Raw genomic sequence first — 19,914 nt, 5'->3', positions numbered from 1 at the left:
CCATGGTTCTTTGCGTTACCCGAGAAGCACCCGTAGAAGATACGGTAAAAAGTGACCAGACCATTTTTGTAGTTTATTAAATTCTACACACTGGAGGTGCAATCCATATTTTGACCTGATTGTCCGTTTGGCCGTTATTGTTCACGCAACGCAAGCCATGCATCGGTAATGATGTCATTATGTCAACAACCCCCTTTTCATGCCCTTAGGGGAGGTGTATTAAAATTCTAATTACGTAGTTTTCCTATTTCCCACCTGAAGAATATCTATGTTACATTTCAGCCTCGTAACATATTGGGAAGTAAGAGAATTAATAATGAGAGAGTGAGTGAGTGAGTGAGTGAGTGAGTGAGTGAGTGAGTGAGTGAGTAAGTGCTTTTGTGTGTGTGTGTGTGTGTGTGTGTGTATATATATATATATATATTCATACAAATTCAGCACTTGCCTAATAACCTTTCAAACTGTAATTCATCTGAATTCAGGGAATGTTAGTTCGAAAATATTGCAATAGTTAGTTAAGCTGACCAGCCCCTTCACGGCCATTCCGTATTGGTCAGTCCCTATACTAACTTTCAAAAATCTGAGCATTGCTCTCAGGCATCTTTTGGATTTTAACTACACAGTATGCTTCTATCATGGGTTTAGGCCCTGTCTCACTATTTTAATTATTTTTTTTTACCTGCGCATTGCCAGGGGTTTCATGCACGTTGCCAGGGGTTTCATGCGCATTACCAGGGGTTTCATGTGCTGTGCCATGCTTTTTGCCAGGGGTTTTATGCTCTGGGATCCATGCTCGTTGCCACGGGGAATGCTCATTGCATAGGGGTAGCTAGGGATGGCCATTGACCATCGATGATTCAAAATCATTGATGGTCTATGACCGATGTCGAATACTTTTACCACCGATGGGGGAGAACCAGATGGTTTCCTGCCATCGATGGTTTAGTGCTACCAAATTATTATTATTTTTTTCTCAAAGTGTCAGGGCACAGAGCTTAGCTCCGCCCCCTGACACCCAATAAGCCATGCCCCCTGTTTCACATTTGTACTATACAGCATGGATGACCATCGATGGATCCATTCCAGATGGTTTTACACCATTGAGGTTATCCATCGATGGTGACCATAAATGGATAACCCACCGATGGCCATCACACAGGTAGCATTTGCTGGCAGCCACTAGCCCGCTGGCACTGAAATCCTCCCCCCCCCCCCCCTTGTACTCTGCTCGGCCGGCGAAGTTTTGCGGAATGACGCAATGACGTGTCATTCTTCAAAGTCCACCAGCCGAGCGGAGTGCAAGGTGGAGGGAGGGGGAGCAGTGGCATGCCCTGGAATATTCCGGGGTTACCAGTCTGCACAGCGCAGCTGGCCCCGGAAATTTTCCGGGCATACCACTGAAGGGGTTAAAGAGACAGGATCCACACCCAAGCATTTCAGTTAATGAACACCTGGGGAATTTCTTAAAATTTGACTTATGAATACTCAGCGCTGTGTGGGCAGGTCTGTTGTCATGATGGAAGAACCCGTCACCTCTTCACCACAAATCGGGACACTTTTTGCTTAAATCGTAACGCAACCTTTTTCAAACCTTCCAAATAAAAACTTTGGTTGACAGTTTGACCCTGTGGTGCAAATTCTGGATGCACAATACCTCTCATATCAAATGATTCATGTGAATCAGCCATCATAAAAATAGACGAAAGAGTGAATTACTCATTCTGAAAAAATATCACTGCAGTCAAACGCTACCTTTCCCCGCAACGTCAGTGGGGATACGGGTTTAGAAGGGTTCCGCAAACAACCTAGCGCAGCAGTGGCCAACCTGTGGCTCTTGAGCCGCATGTGGCTCTTTCTTTCTTTAAATGTGGTTTCCGACACTTGAAGTCACATTACCACAACAGTTCCGGTAACCACTGCACTCCAGAAAGACACGCGGAAGCACTACGAGGGCTGTGGCCTGAGGGAGCCAGATACTAGAGATAGAACACTCACCATCAAACAGAGGATCCTTAGGCCCCTTTCACATCGCCAATACAGGATCCCACCCGGGAATTAGAAACGGTCCTTCCCGGGTGGGATCTGGCATTGGACCCTAACATGTGGCTTCCCGACCCAGCAATTTTGCTGGGTCAGTTGACATAGCTGCATGGGGGGGGCAGCAGGGGTGGAGGCGGCACTGGGAGATGAGCTCATCTCCGCGTCGCCTCTCCCTAAGTAGTAAACGGGTCCCGGGTCGCATTGACCCGGAAACCCGTTTACGCTACCACTGACCCAGTATTCAACCCAGGAATAACACTGCTTATAACCCGGGATGAATTACCGGGTCAGGTGACCCAGGAATTCGACCATGGCCCATTCACACCGCACAACAACCCGTGTCCACCCGGCAATATGCCGGGTCGATACCGGGATAGTTGCACGGTGTGAAAGGGGTAATAAGGAACTGCTACAATGGCATGAGTTGGGAGGGCTCTGAAGTGACACATGAGGGTTCTAGCAGGCGTGACACATGGGAGAGCTGGATGAAGTGACATAGGAGGGTGCTAGCAGGAGTGACAAGTGGGGAGCTGACTGGAATGACACAGCAGGGTGCTGGCTGAAGTGACACATGGGAGAGCTGAAGTATACAATGTGAATCGTCTTTCATTATATTTTATGTGGTTCTGGGTTTTTCAATTATTTTATGCGGAAGTGACTTCTTCAATGTATTTTATGTGGATCTGGCCTTTTCAATGTATTTTATACCAGGGGCGGTGCCTAGCTGGCACAAGGGCACACCCCATTTTTGCATGCTTGCCTTCGGCTCTTTGACGTACCTAACAAGATTTTTTGGCTCTTTGACTCTGACTGGTTGGCCACCCCTGACCTAGCGGCAGAAGCATAAACTACAAGCTCCCCGCCCTCTAGAACACAATTCCTGTTTCTTTTGGGTTCCCCCTCGTGTATATATATTTAGAATCTTCCTTCCATTTAAATTAAAAAAGTTAATGAAGTAATGTAAGTAGATATCCAGGACTTCATATTATATAGCAGCCACACTAATACATTAAATTCTATCTAGAAAGAGGTCAATCTGCAATCAGCCAATCAGAAGAAGCTAACTAGGCTGCTGATCACCATCATCATCATCATTATGTCTTGTGCACCAGCCCTCCGGCACATGCACGAGATACACTACCTGGCCCCACGTGTGTGTATATATATATATATATATATATATATATATATATAAAAAAGACAGAGGCGTATAGTCCACACTCACGTAAATCAGACAACTGCTGGAGTGCCATACATAAATGGGAGTCTCTCAGGTCACCCATCCAGTTTAGGAATAAAAAAATGGGAGCACTCACCAGTCTTCTTAATGTAGATTTATTAATTTAAAGCATCATACCAGACAGAAGTACATCGACGTTTCATACATCGACTGATTGCAGCATTTATCTGCTTCATCTTAACACTGCTGAGCCGGCCAGTGAATTTCCTTACTGCTATATACCCCAGTGCTAAGGGGAGGAAAGCAGAAGTCTGCATACTAACGTGTGATCCCTGGCAAGGCTGCTTGCTATAACAGCAGCAGGGAGAGGTACTACTTTTGGGTGCATTACATAGTGCACCCTAAGCACTGGTTGGATTCTATTTAGTTTTAATGCTGCTATTGTATGTGTGCACACTAATGAAATACTAACTGCTTTTAAAGTGTATTTTGAGTGGAAACTCCATTGGGACTGAGATATAATATAACACCTGTATTGTAGACATCTGACAAGGAAAATTATTGTTGTGGAGATCTCAGTGTTCACACAGGCTGCCAAGTTTTATGGGCTCATTTGGTATGCTGAATTTAAGTTTAGTATCTGTATTTATCTTGTGTAATGTAATTTTATAATACTGGACGGTGTTTGTATTGTATTTATATGTTTTTATTATATATTTGATAAAATTGTAATCAAAGTGAAAGCGCAGTCTCATATTTTGGTGTGGTTTTTTACCTGAGCAATATGTTTGGTACCAAAATTGAGTAGTAAATACACAGAAAATCAGATGTTCACAGGATTATTTCAGCTCTCAGGAAAGAAAGAAATATTTGTGGATCCTTCCTCTAATCTGTCAAGTGTGTACCTGGCTAAGCCTTACAATGTTTGGGGGGATATTTTTGTTTGGGAGCAGAAGGTTAAAAACCAAAATCAACAGCAATTGCAGCTGAAAGCCAATGTTTAATGTCTGACACTAGCTTCCACTACTTTCCCTCTCTAGTGTGCCCTGCTGGGTGTAGTACGGTATGCCGGCGCTCGGGCTCCCGGCGACCAGCATACCTGCGCCGGGAACCCGACCGCCGGCATACCGACAGCGTGGTGAGCGCAAAGGAGCCCCTTGCGGGCTCGCTGCGCTCGCCACGCTGCGGGCACGGTGGCGCACTATTCTATTCTCCCTCCAGGGGGGTCGTGGACCCCCACAATAGAGAATAGCTGTCGGTATGCCGGGTGTCGGGATTCCGGCGCCGGGATACTGTGCGCCGGGATCCCGACATTCGGCATACTGAAGACCACCCCTCTCAGCTTTCCGCAGTGCCATCTGCGGGTGCTGGATGGCATATAGTACTTATATCTTTACATCCTTATTGTTCCTTTCCTCTCTCCCCCAAAGCTCACTTTTCCCTACTTCTCGATGCTAGCTTCTGCCTCAGTGCTGATTGCTGATTGACTATAACCTCTGTATACATGTTTTATTAAATATTTAAACCCACAGTCAGGGATCCGGTCAGGATCCTGGTTGTCGAAACAATGACTCCGGAATCCCGACACTGCTCGGAATGCCAGTGCCCGCATCCCGACCAGGGTCACAAGTCCGGTGCTGGAATCCCATCAGACGGGATCTAGAACTAGTGATTGCCATGTCGCCGGATAGGTACGTTTTGGGGGCGGGGTGGTGGGCTAGGTTTAGACTGCGGGGGGAGGGTTAGGGTTAAACTGCGGGGTGCGGGGGTTAGGTTTAGGCACCACTGTGTCGGGATTATTGCCATCAGGATGCCATGATCGGTATTCTGACCACCGGCATCCTGACCGCCAGCATATTGAAACCCAACCCCTCAGTCATATTGTAGAATTGTAATAAATACTGATTTCTGATACAAGAGGTACTGCAAAATCCTGTGCCAAGTCTAATTCTTAATTTGCATGCTAATATTAATGTCAAGTGCCTAAGATAAATCATTTTTTAAAAACATTTTGCACAGAATCAATGATAATCAAAATTCTTTACGTTAAATTTACAGTGCACTAAGAGTTCTACTTTAATTGATGTGATGAATTCTGATTCATTGCATCACTAGGCCTTAGACAGGCAGTCAATGAAGACCAACACTTTTAGCTGTCTATGAGGAATAATGCTGAGAAACACATTACCAGTAACCAGACTGTAAGTGATTGGCTATTATCTTGTTTTATCTTCTAGGGACTTAAAACCAGAAAATATCCTTCTTGACAGTCAGGTAAGAAGACAGTGTGGAGGAACGTGATGCTGAGACAAAGTGCACCTTGAGTATCACTATTTCCTCCATTTAACCTGGGCTCAGATATGTTTCCGTTTCATTAATCCAGGGCCATGTGGTTCTGACTGATTTTGGACTCTGTAAAGAGGGAATGGAGCCAGAAGAGACTACAAATACCTTTTGTGGGACACCTGAGGTATTAATTAATGTTCACTTATTATGGGTGTAAATAACCTGAATGTTACAACCAAGAATTACTTATCTTGTTCTATATTCAGATTTCTGTATCTGCTTTTATTGTTTGTTATTTTTGTTATATTATGCATTGTGGTTTTGTGGGGTCTAGTGTGTCTCCTACAGTACATGCAGCAGGAAATGCAAAGTGAGGTGCAATATAAACTCCCGTTGTAAATTGTTTTCACATAATGGTCACAATCACATCATAGGGGGATATTCAATTGTTTGAAAATTCGGTTGGGTGTCTGTTTTTTTCCGGTCTACCAGATAGGAAAAAACAGACACCCAACTGACTTTTCAAACAATTGAATACCCCTCATAATGTTCTCTTAGTGTTGTGATGACATATATGATGATGCTTACCATATCTTTACCGCTTTAAATAGTATCTGGCTCCTGAAGTGCTGAGGAAGCAGCCATATGATCGCACCGTAGACTGGTGGTGTTTGGGGGCTGTCTTGTATGAGATGCTCTATGGATTGGCAAGTACACTTTTTATAGGCTAAGAAAGAATTGGTATTGCCTCTACATGTTCCTCTGTCATTATCACTTAGTCCATTGCCGTTTCTCTCTCTCTCTTTCTGTTCTGCCTTGTCTGCTTCCCCTTTCCACTGGTGATATATAAGCAGTGTCGGACTGGGGCATGTAGGGCCTGCCGGGGGGAAATGCAGTAGTAGGGGCCCATGTTTAGGGGTGTGGCCAGTCTGCTGAGGGGGTGTGACCTGCCACCTCATTGGTTTGACTAACCAATAGAGAGTGCAACGTCTCGGCCCCTTCATAAATATATACAGTAAATTCAGCTGCTGCATGCATGATAATGTACCAGATTAATAACAGCAATGCACTGTAGGAAATACACCATAGGCCAGTGTAAGGTAACATACTGTATGTATAATGTATAATTGAAGTGCACAGTCTAGAACCTGATCCTTAGAGCAGGAGATGGGCCTCCAGGCAGTGGGGCCCACCGATGGTTTCCCCTGTATTCCTGTGGGCCAGTCCAAGCCTATATATAAGCAGTAGCGGATCTTGCCACGGGCAAGCAGGACTTTTGCCCGGGGCGCCGCCTTCCGGAGGGCGCCGCACCACGGCAAGATCCGCTGCTGCTGTGCCCCCTGCTGCCGCTGCCCCGCTGTCCACTGTGAAGGGAAACTAGACGCTACGCGTCTAGTTTCCCTTCGTAGGCTGCCCACTGTGAAGGGAAACTAGACGCTACGCGTCTAGTTTCCCTTCGTGGAGAGGACCTTTTCTATAATGATGTGCGGTGCGCGTTGACGTCATCGCGCACCGCACAGCAAAGGTCCTCTCCACGAAGGGAACTAGACGCTTAGTGTCTAGTTTTCCTTCATGGAGAGGACCTTTGCTGTGCGGTGCACGATGACGTCATCGCGCACCGCACATCTTTCAGCTGCGCTATTACTGTACAGGGGGCGTAACTGACCACGCCCCCTGTATGAAGCCACGCCCCCTATGACCGTCCGGGGCGCAAAAAGCGCCTGAACCGGCCCTGTATATAAGGACTGAGGTGATTGCTCCCAGCAGACTTTGTGCAGAGACAGGGGACAGACTGAGCAATCTCAGACTGAGTGAGCAGGTCATAGTTATATCTAACCTTATAATCTAGGTAAATATATACTTTGCATCACCCCACTTTGCCTAATTCTCTGTGCTACTTTCTATCTCATAGACACATCATTAGATAGGTAGAATAAAAGTCACAGAGTCATACAATTCAACCTTTCCTAATATATAACTGTGCTGCTCCCTCCCCTCAATGCAGCAGCTTCTTGGACCACCCTTACACAGTCACTTGTCCCAGTTTTATCTACTATACGTATTATAATGATTAATCACTTGTCGCAGTTTTATCTACTATACGTATTATAATGATTCATTTTTTTACGCACAACTAAAGTCAAACTTACGGGTGTATAATTGCCTGGTTCTGATATTACTCCCTTTTTAAAAATTGGTTCCTCTTCTGATCCGGCCAATCTTACAAAATACAGTGATTTATCAGTTAATGAGCTAAATTCCTTTAGAACAAATAGATGAGTGTAATCTTTGCTAAGTGCTTTATTTGCCCTAATTTTACTTAGGTGTAACGCTGGGCATATACGGTCAGATAAAATGCCTGACTGACCAACCAACTTTTAATCTGACAGGCTAAACCCATCAGAGGATTGGGACTGGAGACTGTCAGTCAGACTGACAGCAGCATCCCGACTGCCATAACGCCGACAGGATTAAGTAACTAAACTAACCCTAACCCTGGGTCTACTACGTTATCCCAGCTGTCGGGATCCCGACCGCCGAAATGCCGGCAGTGGGGCGAGTACAAAAGAGCCCCTTGCGGGCTCGCTGCGCTCGCTACACACGCCACGCTATTTACTCTCCCTCCAGGGGTGACGTGGACCCCGGCACCGGTATGCTGAGCGCTGGGATACCGACAGCCGGGATATCGAATTCTTCCCCTAACCCTTACTCTGAGCCCTAACACTCCCTTCCTGCAGTCTAACCCTAGCCCTCCTGTCCAACAGCCTTACTCTAACCCTCCCCCTGCCCCAGCAGCCTAACCCTAACCTTCCCCTAGTGTCTAACCCTAACCCTCCCCCACATACTTACATTTGGGATTCCAGCGTCGGCATTCTGACAGGTGTCAGGATTCCGGTGCCTGCCAGTCTTCTGACCGCCAGCATCCCATCCTGTATCAGATATTGTTGCCCTACACTGTGAGCTATCTCACAGTGTATGGCCATATGATACCTGGGTTCCTGCCTTGGAAAGAACTGGGGAAAGTTCGTTGGTCGGCCATGACTGTGCATACACTGCACGATGCTGCCGACTTTTGACTTAAAAAATACATCAGATGGACATGCTGAACATTTTAGCATGTCTGACCAATCAATATTGTCGGATCGGTCATGCTCTAAGTACAACTATTTGGGTGATCCGCTGATATTAGGCGGATCTCCCAGATAATTGTATAATGTATGCCAGCATAACATTTAGTAATGTATACAGGCGTGGGGTATATTCAATTCGTGTCGGATCCTCTCCGACGGAGAGGATCCAACACTGCACTATTCAATTTGCGGGCATTTCCGTCAGCTTTATGCCCGTTTCTGACAATGCCGATCTGACTTTTTTTTTTTAAGTCAAATTGGCATTGTCGAAAAATGGGCTAAAAACCTGTCGGAAACGCCCGCAAATCCGACAAAATACGTGGAACCGCGGCTAATCCGCAGATCCACATGGTTTCTGATAAATCGGAATTTCCGACAAGTCGGAAAAAATGCAACAGACTTGAATAGGTCGAATCCAGAGTCAACCTAAAAAAGTCGGAAAATGCAGTTTTTCCAACTTGTCGGATTAATTGAATACACCCCTATAGCTTTATAACTTATTCCTGCCATTTGTTCCTCCATTGTGAAGAAAAATGGAAAAAAAAAACCACTACCACCTACAGAAAAGATGTTAGCAATGTTCTCCTGCCCCTAGTTCCTTTTACAATCCTGTCTGAAAACCGGGATCCCGACATTCGGCATACTGAAGACCACCCCTCTCAGCTTTCCGCAGTGCCATCTGCGGGTGCTGGATGGCATATAGTACTTATATCTTTACGTCCTTATTGTTCCTTTCCCCTCTCCCCCAAAGCTCACTTTTCCCTACTTCTCGATGCTAGCTTCTACCTCAGTGCTGATTGCTAATTGACTATAACCTCTGTATACATGTTATATTAAATATTTAAACCCACAGTCAGGGATCCGGTCAGGATCCTGGTTGTCGAAATAATGACTCCGGAATCCCGACACTGCTCGGAATGCCAGTGCCAGCATCCCGACCAGGGTCACAAGTCCGGTGCCGGAATCCCATCAGACGGGATCTAGAACTAGTGATTGCCATGTCGCCGGATAGGAAAGTTTTGGGGGCGGGGTGGTGGGTTAGGTTTAGACTGCGGGGGGAGGGTTAGGGTTAAACTGCGGGGTGCGGGGGTTAGGTTTAGGCACCACTGTGTCGGGATTATTGCCATCAGGATGCCATGATCGGTTGTCACAACTGAGGGCCTGAGCTGACGGGAGGCAGCCTCAGTTGTAGGGGCTGAGATGTACCGGAACCTGGGAGGTTGTATCAGACCCCTGGACATGTAAGTAACATGGATAATAACTGCCCGAAGGCGTGACCACGACAACTTGGATAAAAGTCAATGATGTTTATTATGACAACTCCGCAACACAGCAGCAGTAAAAGAAAACGTAAAAGTCAGCAAATAATAAATACAGTTCCTGGGTACTACAGGATGGCAGGAGCCACAGGGCACTGGTAGTGTGAGATAGTTCTTATGATCTTCTAGATGGAAAGTCCTTACCAGGCCCGACTGTAGCAATGGAGATAACCCAGGATTGTGCCAGCTGGTGTTCCAGGAAAAGCTGGGTTGCTGAAGGTAAAACAGCTGCTGTGGATACTGGCTGGAACCAGACTGTTGTTAGCACGGAGTGGATACTGGCTGGAACCAGTTAAATAATAGATGAACTTGGGAGCGATGAAATATGAACTGAAATGTAGAACTTGAGAGCGGAGAAATAATAATACCGGTGGAGAGTGGTAAAGTGTAGAAAGGACACCGGCCCTTTAAGGGAAGCTGTACTCTGCTGGAAGCTGAGCTGGAAGCAGGTAATGTTGTAGCTGGAAACAGATGAATCCACAATGGATTGGAGAGTCAGGCTACACCGCAGGTGGAATGCTGGTGCGGGTCTCTATGGTGGAAGTCTTGAGACAGGAGCTGGAACCTGGAAGACAATCACAGGAGAGAGACAAACAGGAACTAGGTTTGACAACCAAAGCACTGACGCCTTCCTTGCTCAGGCACAGTGTATTTATACCTGCAGCAAGGAAGGGATTGGCTAGGCAATTATGCAGATTAACAATACTGACAACAGATTGGAGGAAATGATCAGCTGACAGAATCCAAGATGGCTGCGCCCATGCAGACACTTGGAGGGAAGTTTGGTTTGTAATCCATGTGGTAATGAAAACAGTAATGGCGGCGCCGGCCACTGGAGACAGGAGACGCCAGGCTGACAAGTGCACATCCAACCACGCGGACACAGCGGAGGCCGCGGCTGACGTAATCGCCACTCTGACACTCTGCATGCAGAAGCTCAGGGACGGCGGCGGAGGCCGCGGGAGACGCCATGCCAGATGTAATAAGGCGTTACTGTGACAGCGTCTCAGAGTGACAGGAGAGGATACAGGAATGTACACATCAGGATAACAGATGGGATCCGGTCCTGGAGCGCTGAGCCAGCCTTAGGAGGCATCTGATGGGTAAGAAATGGCATCCAGATACCCGGATCGTGACATCGGTATTCTGACCACCGGCATCCTGACCGCCAGCATATTGAACCCAACCCCTCAGTCATATTGTAGAATTGTACAATCCTGTCTGAAAACCATGGGGGTGTGAATGGTGAATGGTAGGACCAGTCATAAACTACAACTTGGATATCTACTTGTGACTGATCCCCCAGTTTATACAAGGCAGGGATGAGTGGGAAGTAAGAGACAAGTGCAAGAGTCAGATTTTATCAGGCATTTTTTTTTTCTGTTATATACTTTTATTTTAATCAATGTTTGTAACCCTTACTGGTTTATTACTCTGTATTAATAAAATCTGGCTATTGCTTTTATTTCTTAATTATCAAGCACATTTCTCCTAATAAACTATCTCCATCTCTCTCCATATTATACTCCCACCTCATTTTCTTTTTTAAATATTTTTTTCCCTACCGTACAGTGCTCATTCTCTCACCCAGGTTCACAGGGATGCGGTCAAGATGCCGCCGGCCGGAATCCCGGCGGTCGAAATACCGACGCCGGAATCCCGACCGCCACAATCCCGACATATTCTCCCTCCGTGGGTGTCCACGACACCCATAGAGGGAGAATATAATAGTGGCACCGTGCCCGCAGCGTGGTGAGCGAAGCGAGCCCGCAAGGGGCTGCGTTCCGCTCGCCACCCCTGTCGGGATTGTGTGGTCGGGATTCCGGCGTCGGGATTTCGACCGCCGGGATTCCGGCCGGCGGCATTTAGTACTGATCCCGGTTCACACTTTGCTTTCTAATTTTCATTGTTCTGTATCTTTGTGCAGCCCCCATTTTACAGCCGGGATGTCTCACAGATGTATGACAACATCCTGCATCAGCCCCTGAAGCTCCCAGGAGGAAAGACCACTGCAACGTGTGACATTCTACAGGGTCTCCTGCACAAGGATCAGCACATCCGGCTGGGATCCAAGACTGATTTTGTACAGTACCAATACTTTTGATTTATTAACATTTTATTCCATGTCTCGTAGCTTTCAATGACAAACAGAACTGGAAACCATAACATCAACATGACAACTGTATTATCGTACAGGTGTAGCCACGCTCTTCCTTCCTGCAGCTCAGCCGCATGGGCACACGCGCCACGCTGAGGCGTTGGTGCGGCTTAGTACACCACCCATGTATTCCTATGGGCGCACGTACTTAGATGCATGCACGCGTCCTAGTCGTGGTACACTTGCCGCGCCTGGCTTGCCGCGAATATGGCAAGCTGCAGGCTAGCTGAGCGTCGCTACATCTGTATATTAGAATGGAATAGAATAGAAAACAAGACCTTTATGGTAACAGAATACGGAGCCAAAGTACTTATTCATAAAAAATGTACTGGAACAACCAATAGAAAATCTTGGCACCTTAACGCCAATCATAAAATAATGAAAACGTATAAATGGTGAGGAGGATGATATCATTCTGCCCTTTGTAATGCTAGCAAAGCATATTAAATCATTCACTGTGTTATTTGACAGGCATATGAGATCCTTTATGTGTGAACCAGAGAGTTTCCGACATACAGAAAAGTTATTTATTTGTGTTGTTTGGCGATTTTGTCATATACAAAGACATGAAAAGCAAGAGACTCATTCTATGTGGTCCACAGTGAATTTAATGGGCCTCATTTAATGTATATTGCAATCCAATGTTTCTGAAAACGTCTCTGCAAACCCGAAGAGTGACTAGGTGTGGGAGAGGCAGAGAAGTCACTGCAAAAGTGTAAACACCACAAAGTCCAACCTCCAATTACTTTATAATCACCCCATTTATTACATTTCTATTTTCCATTGTCCTTACAACAATTTTACAGCATTGCTTAGAGGGCACCTAGGAACATGAAGGCACAAAATAAATGCATCCCATTAAAAGGAATAGCTCTAAAGTGCAGTGCCGCCCGCCATCCATTTATCTCGTAATAATCTTTTTCCACAACATGAAATCTAGTTTTTCAGAGCTCCACAACTGTAAGCACACCCAGCAAAGGACACCTTCTGTCCTACTTCTTCTCAGTCTGTGCACACTCCCGCTCCTCCACAAACACATAAAACTATAAGCTTTGGAGGAGATTTATGCACACTTGTGCAAATCAAAGTGGGTAACAGGGCTACAGCTTATTTTCCACAGCAACTTTGGGGTTTGTCCTTTATAAGGTGCTTCCCAGCAGCAGTGCATGAAAATATGAGGGAATTTAAAAATGATCTTACTAGAATTTGGGCATGGTGCTCCGCAACCCCCTTATCTGGACAACCCAAGTATTCCGTATGACAGGTCCCATAGCAGAAGCTACTGTAATATGATAATAAAAGCAATGTGGCACTAATTAGCCACCTATTCATGCCGGGAGTCCAGGATCCTTCCACACAAGATTAAAAGGGTGTGTAACCACATCTATGTGCAGCCCCAGGATAGAACAAAGTAAACACCTGAGTTGCATGTCTTGCACTTTGCAGTACTGAGGAGATTGAGGGGGTAATTCCAAGTTGATCGCAGCAGGAAATTTTTTAGCAGTTGGGCAAAACCATGTGCACTGCAGGGGGGGCATATATAACATGTGCAGAGAGAGTTAGATTTGGGTGGGTTATTTTGTTTCTGTGCAGGGTAAATACTGGCTGCTTTATTTTTACACTGCAATTTAGATTGCAGATTGAACACACCACACCCAAATCTAACTCTCTCTGCACATGTTATATCTGCCTCCCCTGCAGTGCACATGGTTTTGCTCAACTGCTAAAAAATTTCCTGCTGCGATCAACTTGGAATTACCCCCTGAGGGTCTAATTCAGACCTGATCGCTCGCTAGCTATTTTTTGCAGCGCTGCGATCAGATAGTCGCTGCCTATAGGGGAGTGTATTTTTGCTTTGCAAGTGTGCGATCGCATGTGCAGCCGAGCAGTACAAAAAAGTTTTGTGCAGTTTCTGAGTTGACCAGAACTTACTCAGCCGCTGCGATCACTTCAGCCTGTCAGGTCCTGGAATTGACGTCAGACACCCGCCCTGCAAACGCTTGGACACACCTGCGTTTTTCCAAACACTCCCAGAAAACGGTCAGTCACCACCGACAAACGCCCTCTTCCTGTCAATCTCCTTGCGATCGGCTGTGCGAATGGATTTTTCGTAAAACCCATCGCACAGCAATGATCCGCTTTGCACCCGTGCAACGCGCCTGCATATTGCAGTGCATATGCATGCGCAGTTCTGACCTGATCGCAGCGCAGCGAAAAAATCTAGAATGCGATCAGGTCTGAATGACCCCCAGAGAGCTCAAAATGAGGCCAGAGAAGAGATTTAGCCAAGCATAAGAAAGACTGAGGGAGTCACTCAGACCTGAACGCAGCCGCGAGTCTGTATGTAGCAGCTGCAGTGGGCATGCGCGACCTTAAACATTGTGGCTGCATCCTGGAAGTATGTGGCCACAGTGTGATTGTCAGCGGCGGCTGTTCGTGGGGTGGCAACGCGGCATTGGGGGAGCGGGCTGAACAGGGGTGGGCCGTGACTATTTTCGGTCGGCTGCGTGATGTCACACACAGCCGCTCCGATTAAAAAAAATATCGGCCGCCCACTTGACAGCGCAGCCAGGCTGTTTTGGAGGCTGAATACAATAGGTGCACTAATCAACACAAATCATATATTTTGGAAGTGCTATTATGTGTTTCTGTATCAGCAATTAAGTATAGTTGATATTATGAAAATAAAGAGATAATTAGATATTTTGCTTTGTGTGTCTGAGACTTGTCCTTGTAATGGTTAGCATTACTGCCTCACAGCACTGAGGTCATGGGTTTGATTCTCACCAGGGGGGTAATTCTGAGTTGATCGCAGCAGCAAGTTTGTTAGCAATTGGGCAAAACCATGGCCCTCATTCCGAGTCGTTCGCTCGGTAATTTTCATCGCATCGCAGTGAAATTCCGCTTAGTACGCATGCGCAATATTCGCACTGCGACTGCGCCAAGTAATTTAACAATAAAGATAGTATTTTTACTCACGGCTTTTTCTTCGCTCCGGCGATCGTAGTGTGATTGACAGGAAATGGGTGTTACTGGGCGGAAACACGGCGTTTTATGGGCGTGTGGATAAAAACGCTACCGTTTCCGGAAAAAACGCAGGAGTGGCCGGAGAAACGGGGGAGTGTCTGGGCGAACGCTGGGTGTGTTTATGACGTCAAACCAGGAACGACAAGCACTGAACTGATCGCAGATGCCGAGTAAGTCTGAAGCTACTCTGAAACTGCTAAGTAGTTTGTAATCGCAATATTGCGAATACATCGGTCGCAATTTTAAGAAGCTAAGATACACTCCCAGTAGGCGTAGGCTTAGCCTGAGCAACTCTGCTAAATTCGCCTTGCGAGCGATCAACTCGGAATGAGGGCCCATGTCCCTAACTGTGTGGAGTTTGTATATTCTCCCCATGCTTGTGTGGGTTTCCTCTGGGTACTCCGGTTTCCTCTCACATTTCAAAAATATACTGGTAGGTTACTTAATATTAGTGTGTTAGTGTGTCATGTACAAATGTTTAGGGTATACTAGATGGGCCAAGTGGTTCTTATCTGTAAATTCTGTTTCTAAAGGGGGGTACTCACGGAGCGATCGCTGCTTAAAATCTAAGCAATCTGACTAGATTGCTTAGATTTTAAGCAGGATCGCTCGTGTGTAGCCCCCACAGCGATAGCGCATCGCTATCGCTGGTGCTAGATTGGCCTGCATGCAGGCCAATCTAGCAGGTTGGGCCCCCATGCAGTGGGGTTTGTAACTTGTGGGCCAACCCGACCCTGATTACAAAGCACTCCCAATCCACAATTGGCTAGAAATCCCAAAGCCTAGGACAATATCACTAAAAAATAAGAATTTACTTACCGATAATTCTATTTCTCGTAGTCCGTAGTGGATGCTGGGAACTCCGTAAGGACCATGGGGAATAGCGGCTCCGCAGGAGACTGGGCACAAAAGTAAAGCTTTAGGACTACCTGGTGTGCACTGGCTCCTCCCCCTATGACCCTCCTCCAAGCCTCAGTTAGGATACTGTGCCCGGACGAGCGTACACAATAAGGAAGGATTTATGAATCCCGGGTAAGACTCATACCAGCCACACCAATCACACTGTACAACTTGTGATCTGAACCCAGTTAACAGCATGATAACAGAGGAGCCTCTGGATAGATGGCTCACAACAACAATAAACCGATTTAGTTAACAATAACTATGTACAAGTATTGCAGACAATCCGCACTTGGGATGGGCGCCCAGCATCCACTACGGACTACGAGAAATAGAATTATCGGTAAGTAAATTCTTATTTTCTCTGACGTCCTAGTGGATGCTGGGAACTCCGTAAGGACCATGGGGATTATACCAAAGCTCCCAAACGGGCGGGAGAGTGCGGATGACTCTGCAGCACCGAATGAGAGAACTCCAGGTCCTCCTCAGCCAGGGTATCAAATTTGTAGAATTTAGCAAACGTGTTTGCCCCTGACCAAGTAGCTGCTCGGCAAAGTTGTAAAGCCGAGACCCCTCGGGCAGCCGCCCAAGATGAGCCCACCTTCCTTGTGGAATGGGCTTTTACAGATTTTGGCTGTGGCAGGCCTGCCACAGAATGTGCAAGCTGAATTGTACTACAAATCCAACGAGCAATAGTCTGCTTAGAAGCAGGAGCACCCAGCTTGTTGGGTGCATACAGGATAAACAGCGAGTCAAATTTTCTGACTCCAGCCGTCCTGGAAACATATATTTTCAGGGCCCTGACTACATCCAGCAACTTGGAGTCCTCCAAGTCACTAGTAGCCGCAGGTACCACAATAGGTTGGTTCAGATGAAACACTGAAACCACCTTAGGGAGAAAAAGAGGACGAGTCCTCAATTCCGCCCTGTCTGAATGGAAGATCAGATAAGGGCTTTTACAGGATAAAGCCCGCCAATTCTGACACGCGCCTGGCCGAGGCCAGGGCCAACAACATGACCACTTTCCATGTGAGATATTTTAACTCCACAGATTCAAGTGGTTCAAACCAATGTGACTTTAGGAACCCCAAAACTACATTGAGATCCCAAGGTGCCACTGGAGGCACAAAAGGAGGCTGTATATGCAGTACCCCTTTTACAAACGTCTGAACTTCAGGAACTGAAGCTAGTTCTTTCTGGAAGAAAATTGACAGGGCCGAAATTTGAACCTTAATGGACCCCAATTTTAGGCCCATAGACACTCCTGTTTACAGGAAATGCAGGATCCGACCTAGTTGAAATTCCTCCATCGGGGCCTTACTGGCCTCGCACCACGCAACATATTTTCGCCAAATGCGGTGATAATGCTTTGCGGTTACATCCTTCCTGACTTGATCAGGGTAGGGATGACTTCATCCGGAATGCCTTTTTCCTTCAGGATCCGGCGTTCAACCGCCCTGCCGTCAAACACAGCCGCGGTAAGTCTTGGAATAGACAGGGTCCTTGCTGGAGCAGGTCCCTTCTTAGAGGTAGAGGCCACGGGTCCTCCGTGAGCATCTCTTGAAGTTCAGGGTACCAAGTCCTTCTTGGCCAATCCGGAGCCACGAGTATAGTTCTTACTCCCCTCCGTCTTATAATTCTCAGTGCTTTTGGTATGAGAGGAAGAAGAGGGAACACATACACTGACTGGTACACCCACGGTGTTACCAGAGCGTCCACAGCTATTGCCTGAGGGTCCCTTGACCTGGCGCAATACCTGTCCAATTTTTTGTTTAGGCGGGACGCCATCATGTCCACCTTTGGTTTTTCCCAATGGTTTACAATCATGTGGAAGACTTCTGGGTGAAGTTCCCACTCTCCCGGGTGGAGGTCGTGCCTGCTGAGGAAGTCTGCTTCCCAGTTGTCCACTCCCGGAATGAACACTGCTGACAATGCTATCACATGATTTTCCGCCCAGCGAAAAATCCTTGCAGCTTCTGCCATTGCCCTCCTGCTTCTTGTGCCGCCCTGTCTGTTTACGTGGGCGACTGCCGTGATGTTGTCCGACTGGATCAGCACCGGCTGACCTTGAAGCAGAGGTCTTGCTTGGCTTAGGGCATTGTAAATGGCACTTAGCTCCAAAATATTTATGTGAAGTGATGTCTCCAGGCTTGACCACAAGCCCTGGAAATTTCTTCCCTGTGTGACTGCTCCCCAGCCTCGCAGGCTGGCATCCGTGGTCACCAGAACCCAGTTCTGAATGCCGAATCTGCGGCCCTCTAGAAGATGAGCACTCTGCAACCACCACAGGAGAGACACCCTTGTCTTTGGTGACAGGGTTATCCGCTGATGCATCTGAAGATGCGATCCGGACCATTTGTCCAGCAGGTCCCACTGGAAAGTTCTTGCGTGGAATCTGCCGAATGGAATTGCTTCGTAGGAAGCCACCATTTTTCCCAGGACCCTTGTGCACTGATGCACTGACACTTGGCCTGGTTTTAGGAGGTTTCTGACTAGTTCGGATAACTCCCTGGCTTTCTCCTCCGGGAGAAACACCTTTTTCTGGACTGTGTCCAGGATCATCCCTAGGAATAGAAGACGTGTCGTCGGGATCAGCTGCGATTTTGGAATATTGAGAATCCAACCGTGCTGCCGCAACACTACCTGAGATAGTGCTACCCCGACTACCAATTGTTCCCTGGATCTTGCCCTTATCAGGAGATCGTACAAGTAAGGGATAACTAAAACTCCCTTCCTTCGAAGGAGTATCATCATTTCGGCCATTACTTTGGTAAAGACCCGGGGTGCCGTGGACAAACCAAACGGCAGCGTCTGAAACTGATAGTGACAGTTCTGTACCACAAACCTGAGGTACCCTTGGTGAGAAGGGTAAATTGGGACATGGAGATAAGCATCCTTGATGTCCAGAGACACCATATAATCCCCTTCTTCCAGGTTCGCAATCACCGCTCTGAGTGACTCCATCTCGAATTTGAACCTTTGTATGTAAGTGTTCAAGGATTTCAGATTTAAAATAAGTCTCACCGAGCCGTCCGGCTTCGGTACCACAAACAGTGTGGAATAATACCCCTTTCCCTGTTGTAGGAGGGGTACCTTGATTATCACCTGCTGGGAATACAGCTTGTGAATGGCTTCTGCTGCAGCCTTTTTCCTCTCCCTCTGCCACGGGGCAGAAATGAGGAGTCTTTTGCCCGCTTGCCCTTATGGGGCCTAAAGGACTGCGCCTGATAATACGGCGTCTTCTTATGTTGAGAGGCTACCTGGGGTAAAAATGTGGATTTCCCAGCCGTTGCCGTGGCCACCAGGTCTGTTAGACCTACCACAAATAACTCCTCCCTTTTATAAGGCGATACTTCCATATGCCTTTTGGAATCAGCATCACCTGACCACTGTCTTGTCCATAACCCTCTTCTGGCAGAAATGGACAGCGCACTTACTCTTGATGCCAGTCGGCAAATATCCCTCTGTGCATCACGCATATATATAAATGCATCTTTTAAATGCTCTATAGTCAGTAATATACTGTCCCTATCTAGGGTATCAATATTGTCAGTCAGGGAATCCGACCAAGCCACCCCAGCACTGCACATCCAGGCTGAGGCGATTGCTGGTCGCAGTATCACACCCGTGTGAGTGTATATACATTTTTAGGATATTTTCCTGCTTTCTGTCAGCAGGTTCCTTAAGGGCGTCCGTATCCGGGGACGGTAGTGCCACCTGTTTAGACAAGCGTGTGAGCGCTTTATCCACCCTAGGGGGTGTTTCCCAACGTGCCCTATCCTCTGGCGGGAAGGGGTATGATGCTAATAACTTTTTAGGAATTGACAGTTTTTATCGGGGGAAACCCACGAATCATCACACACTTCATTTAAT

At 46.9% G+C, this 19,914-nt stretch overlaps 1 protein-coding gene across 1 annotated transcript in view; it reads left to right on the top strand.

The window, feature by feature from the left end:
- Positions 1-19,914, top strand: part of SGK2 (serum/glucocorticoid regulated kinase 2) — a 104,863-nt gene that overhangs the window by 61,784 nt on the left and 23,165 nt on the right. Inside the window, exons 7-10 of the mRNA XM_063960302.1 lie at positions 5,458-5,494; positions 5,604-5,690; positions 6,118-6,213; positions 11,884-12,039. Of these exons, the coding sequence (XP_063816372.1) occupies positions 5,458-5,494; positions 5,604-5,690; positions 6,118-6,213; positions 11,884-12,039 (376 nt within the window). The remainder of the gene's footprint in view (positions 1-5,457; positions 5,495-5,603; positions 5,691-6,117; positions 6,214-11,883; positions 12,040-19,914) is intronic.

The sequence above is a fragment of the Pseudophryne corroboree genome, chromosome 3 (assembly GCF_028390025.1).
Source record: "Pseudophryne corroboree isolate aPseCor3 chromosome 3, aPseCor3.hap2, whole genome shotgun sequence".
Taxonomy (NCBI): Eukaryota; Metazoa; Chordata; class Amphibia; order Anura; family Myobatrachidae; genus Pseudophryne; species Pseudophryne corroboree.
The sequence above is the reverse complement of the archived record's forward strand: the minus strand, read 5'-3'. Positions and strand labels throughout refer to the sequence as shown.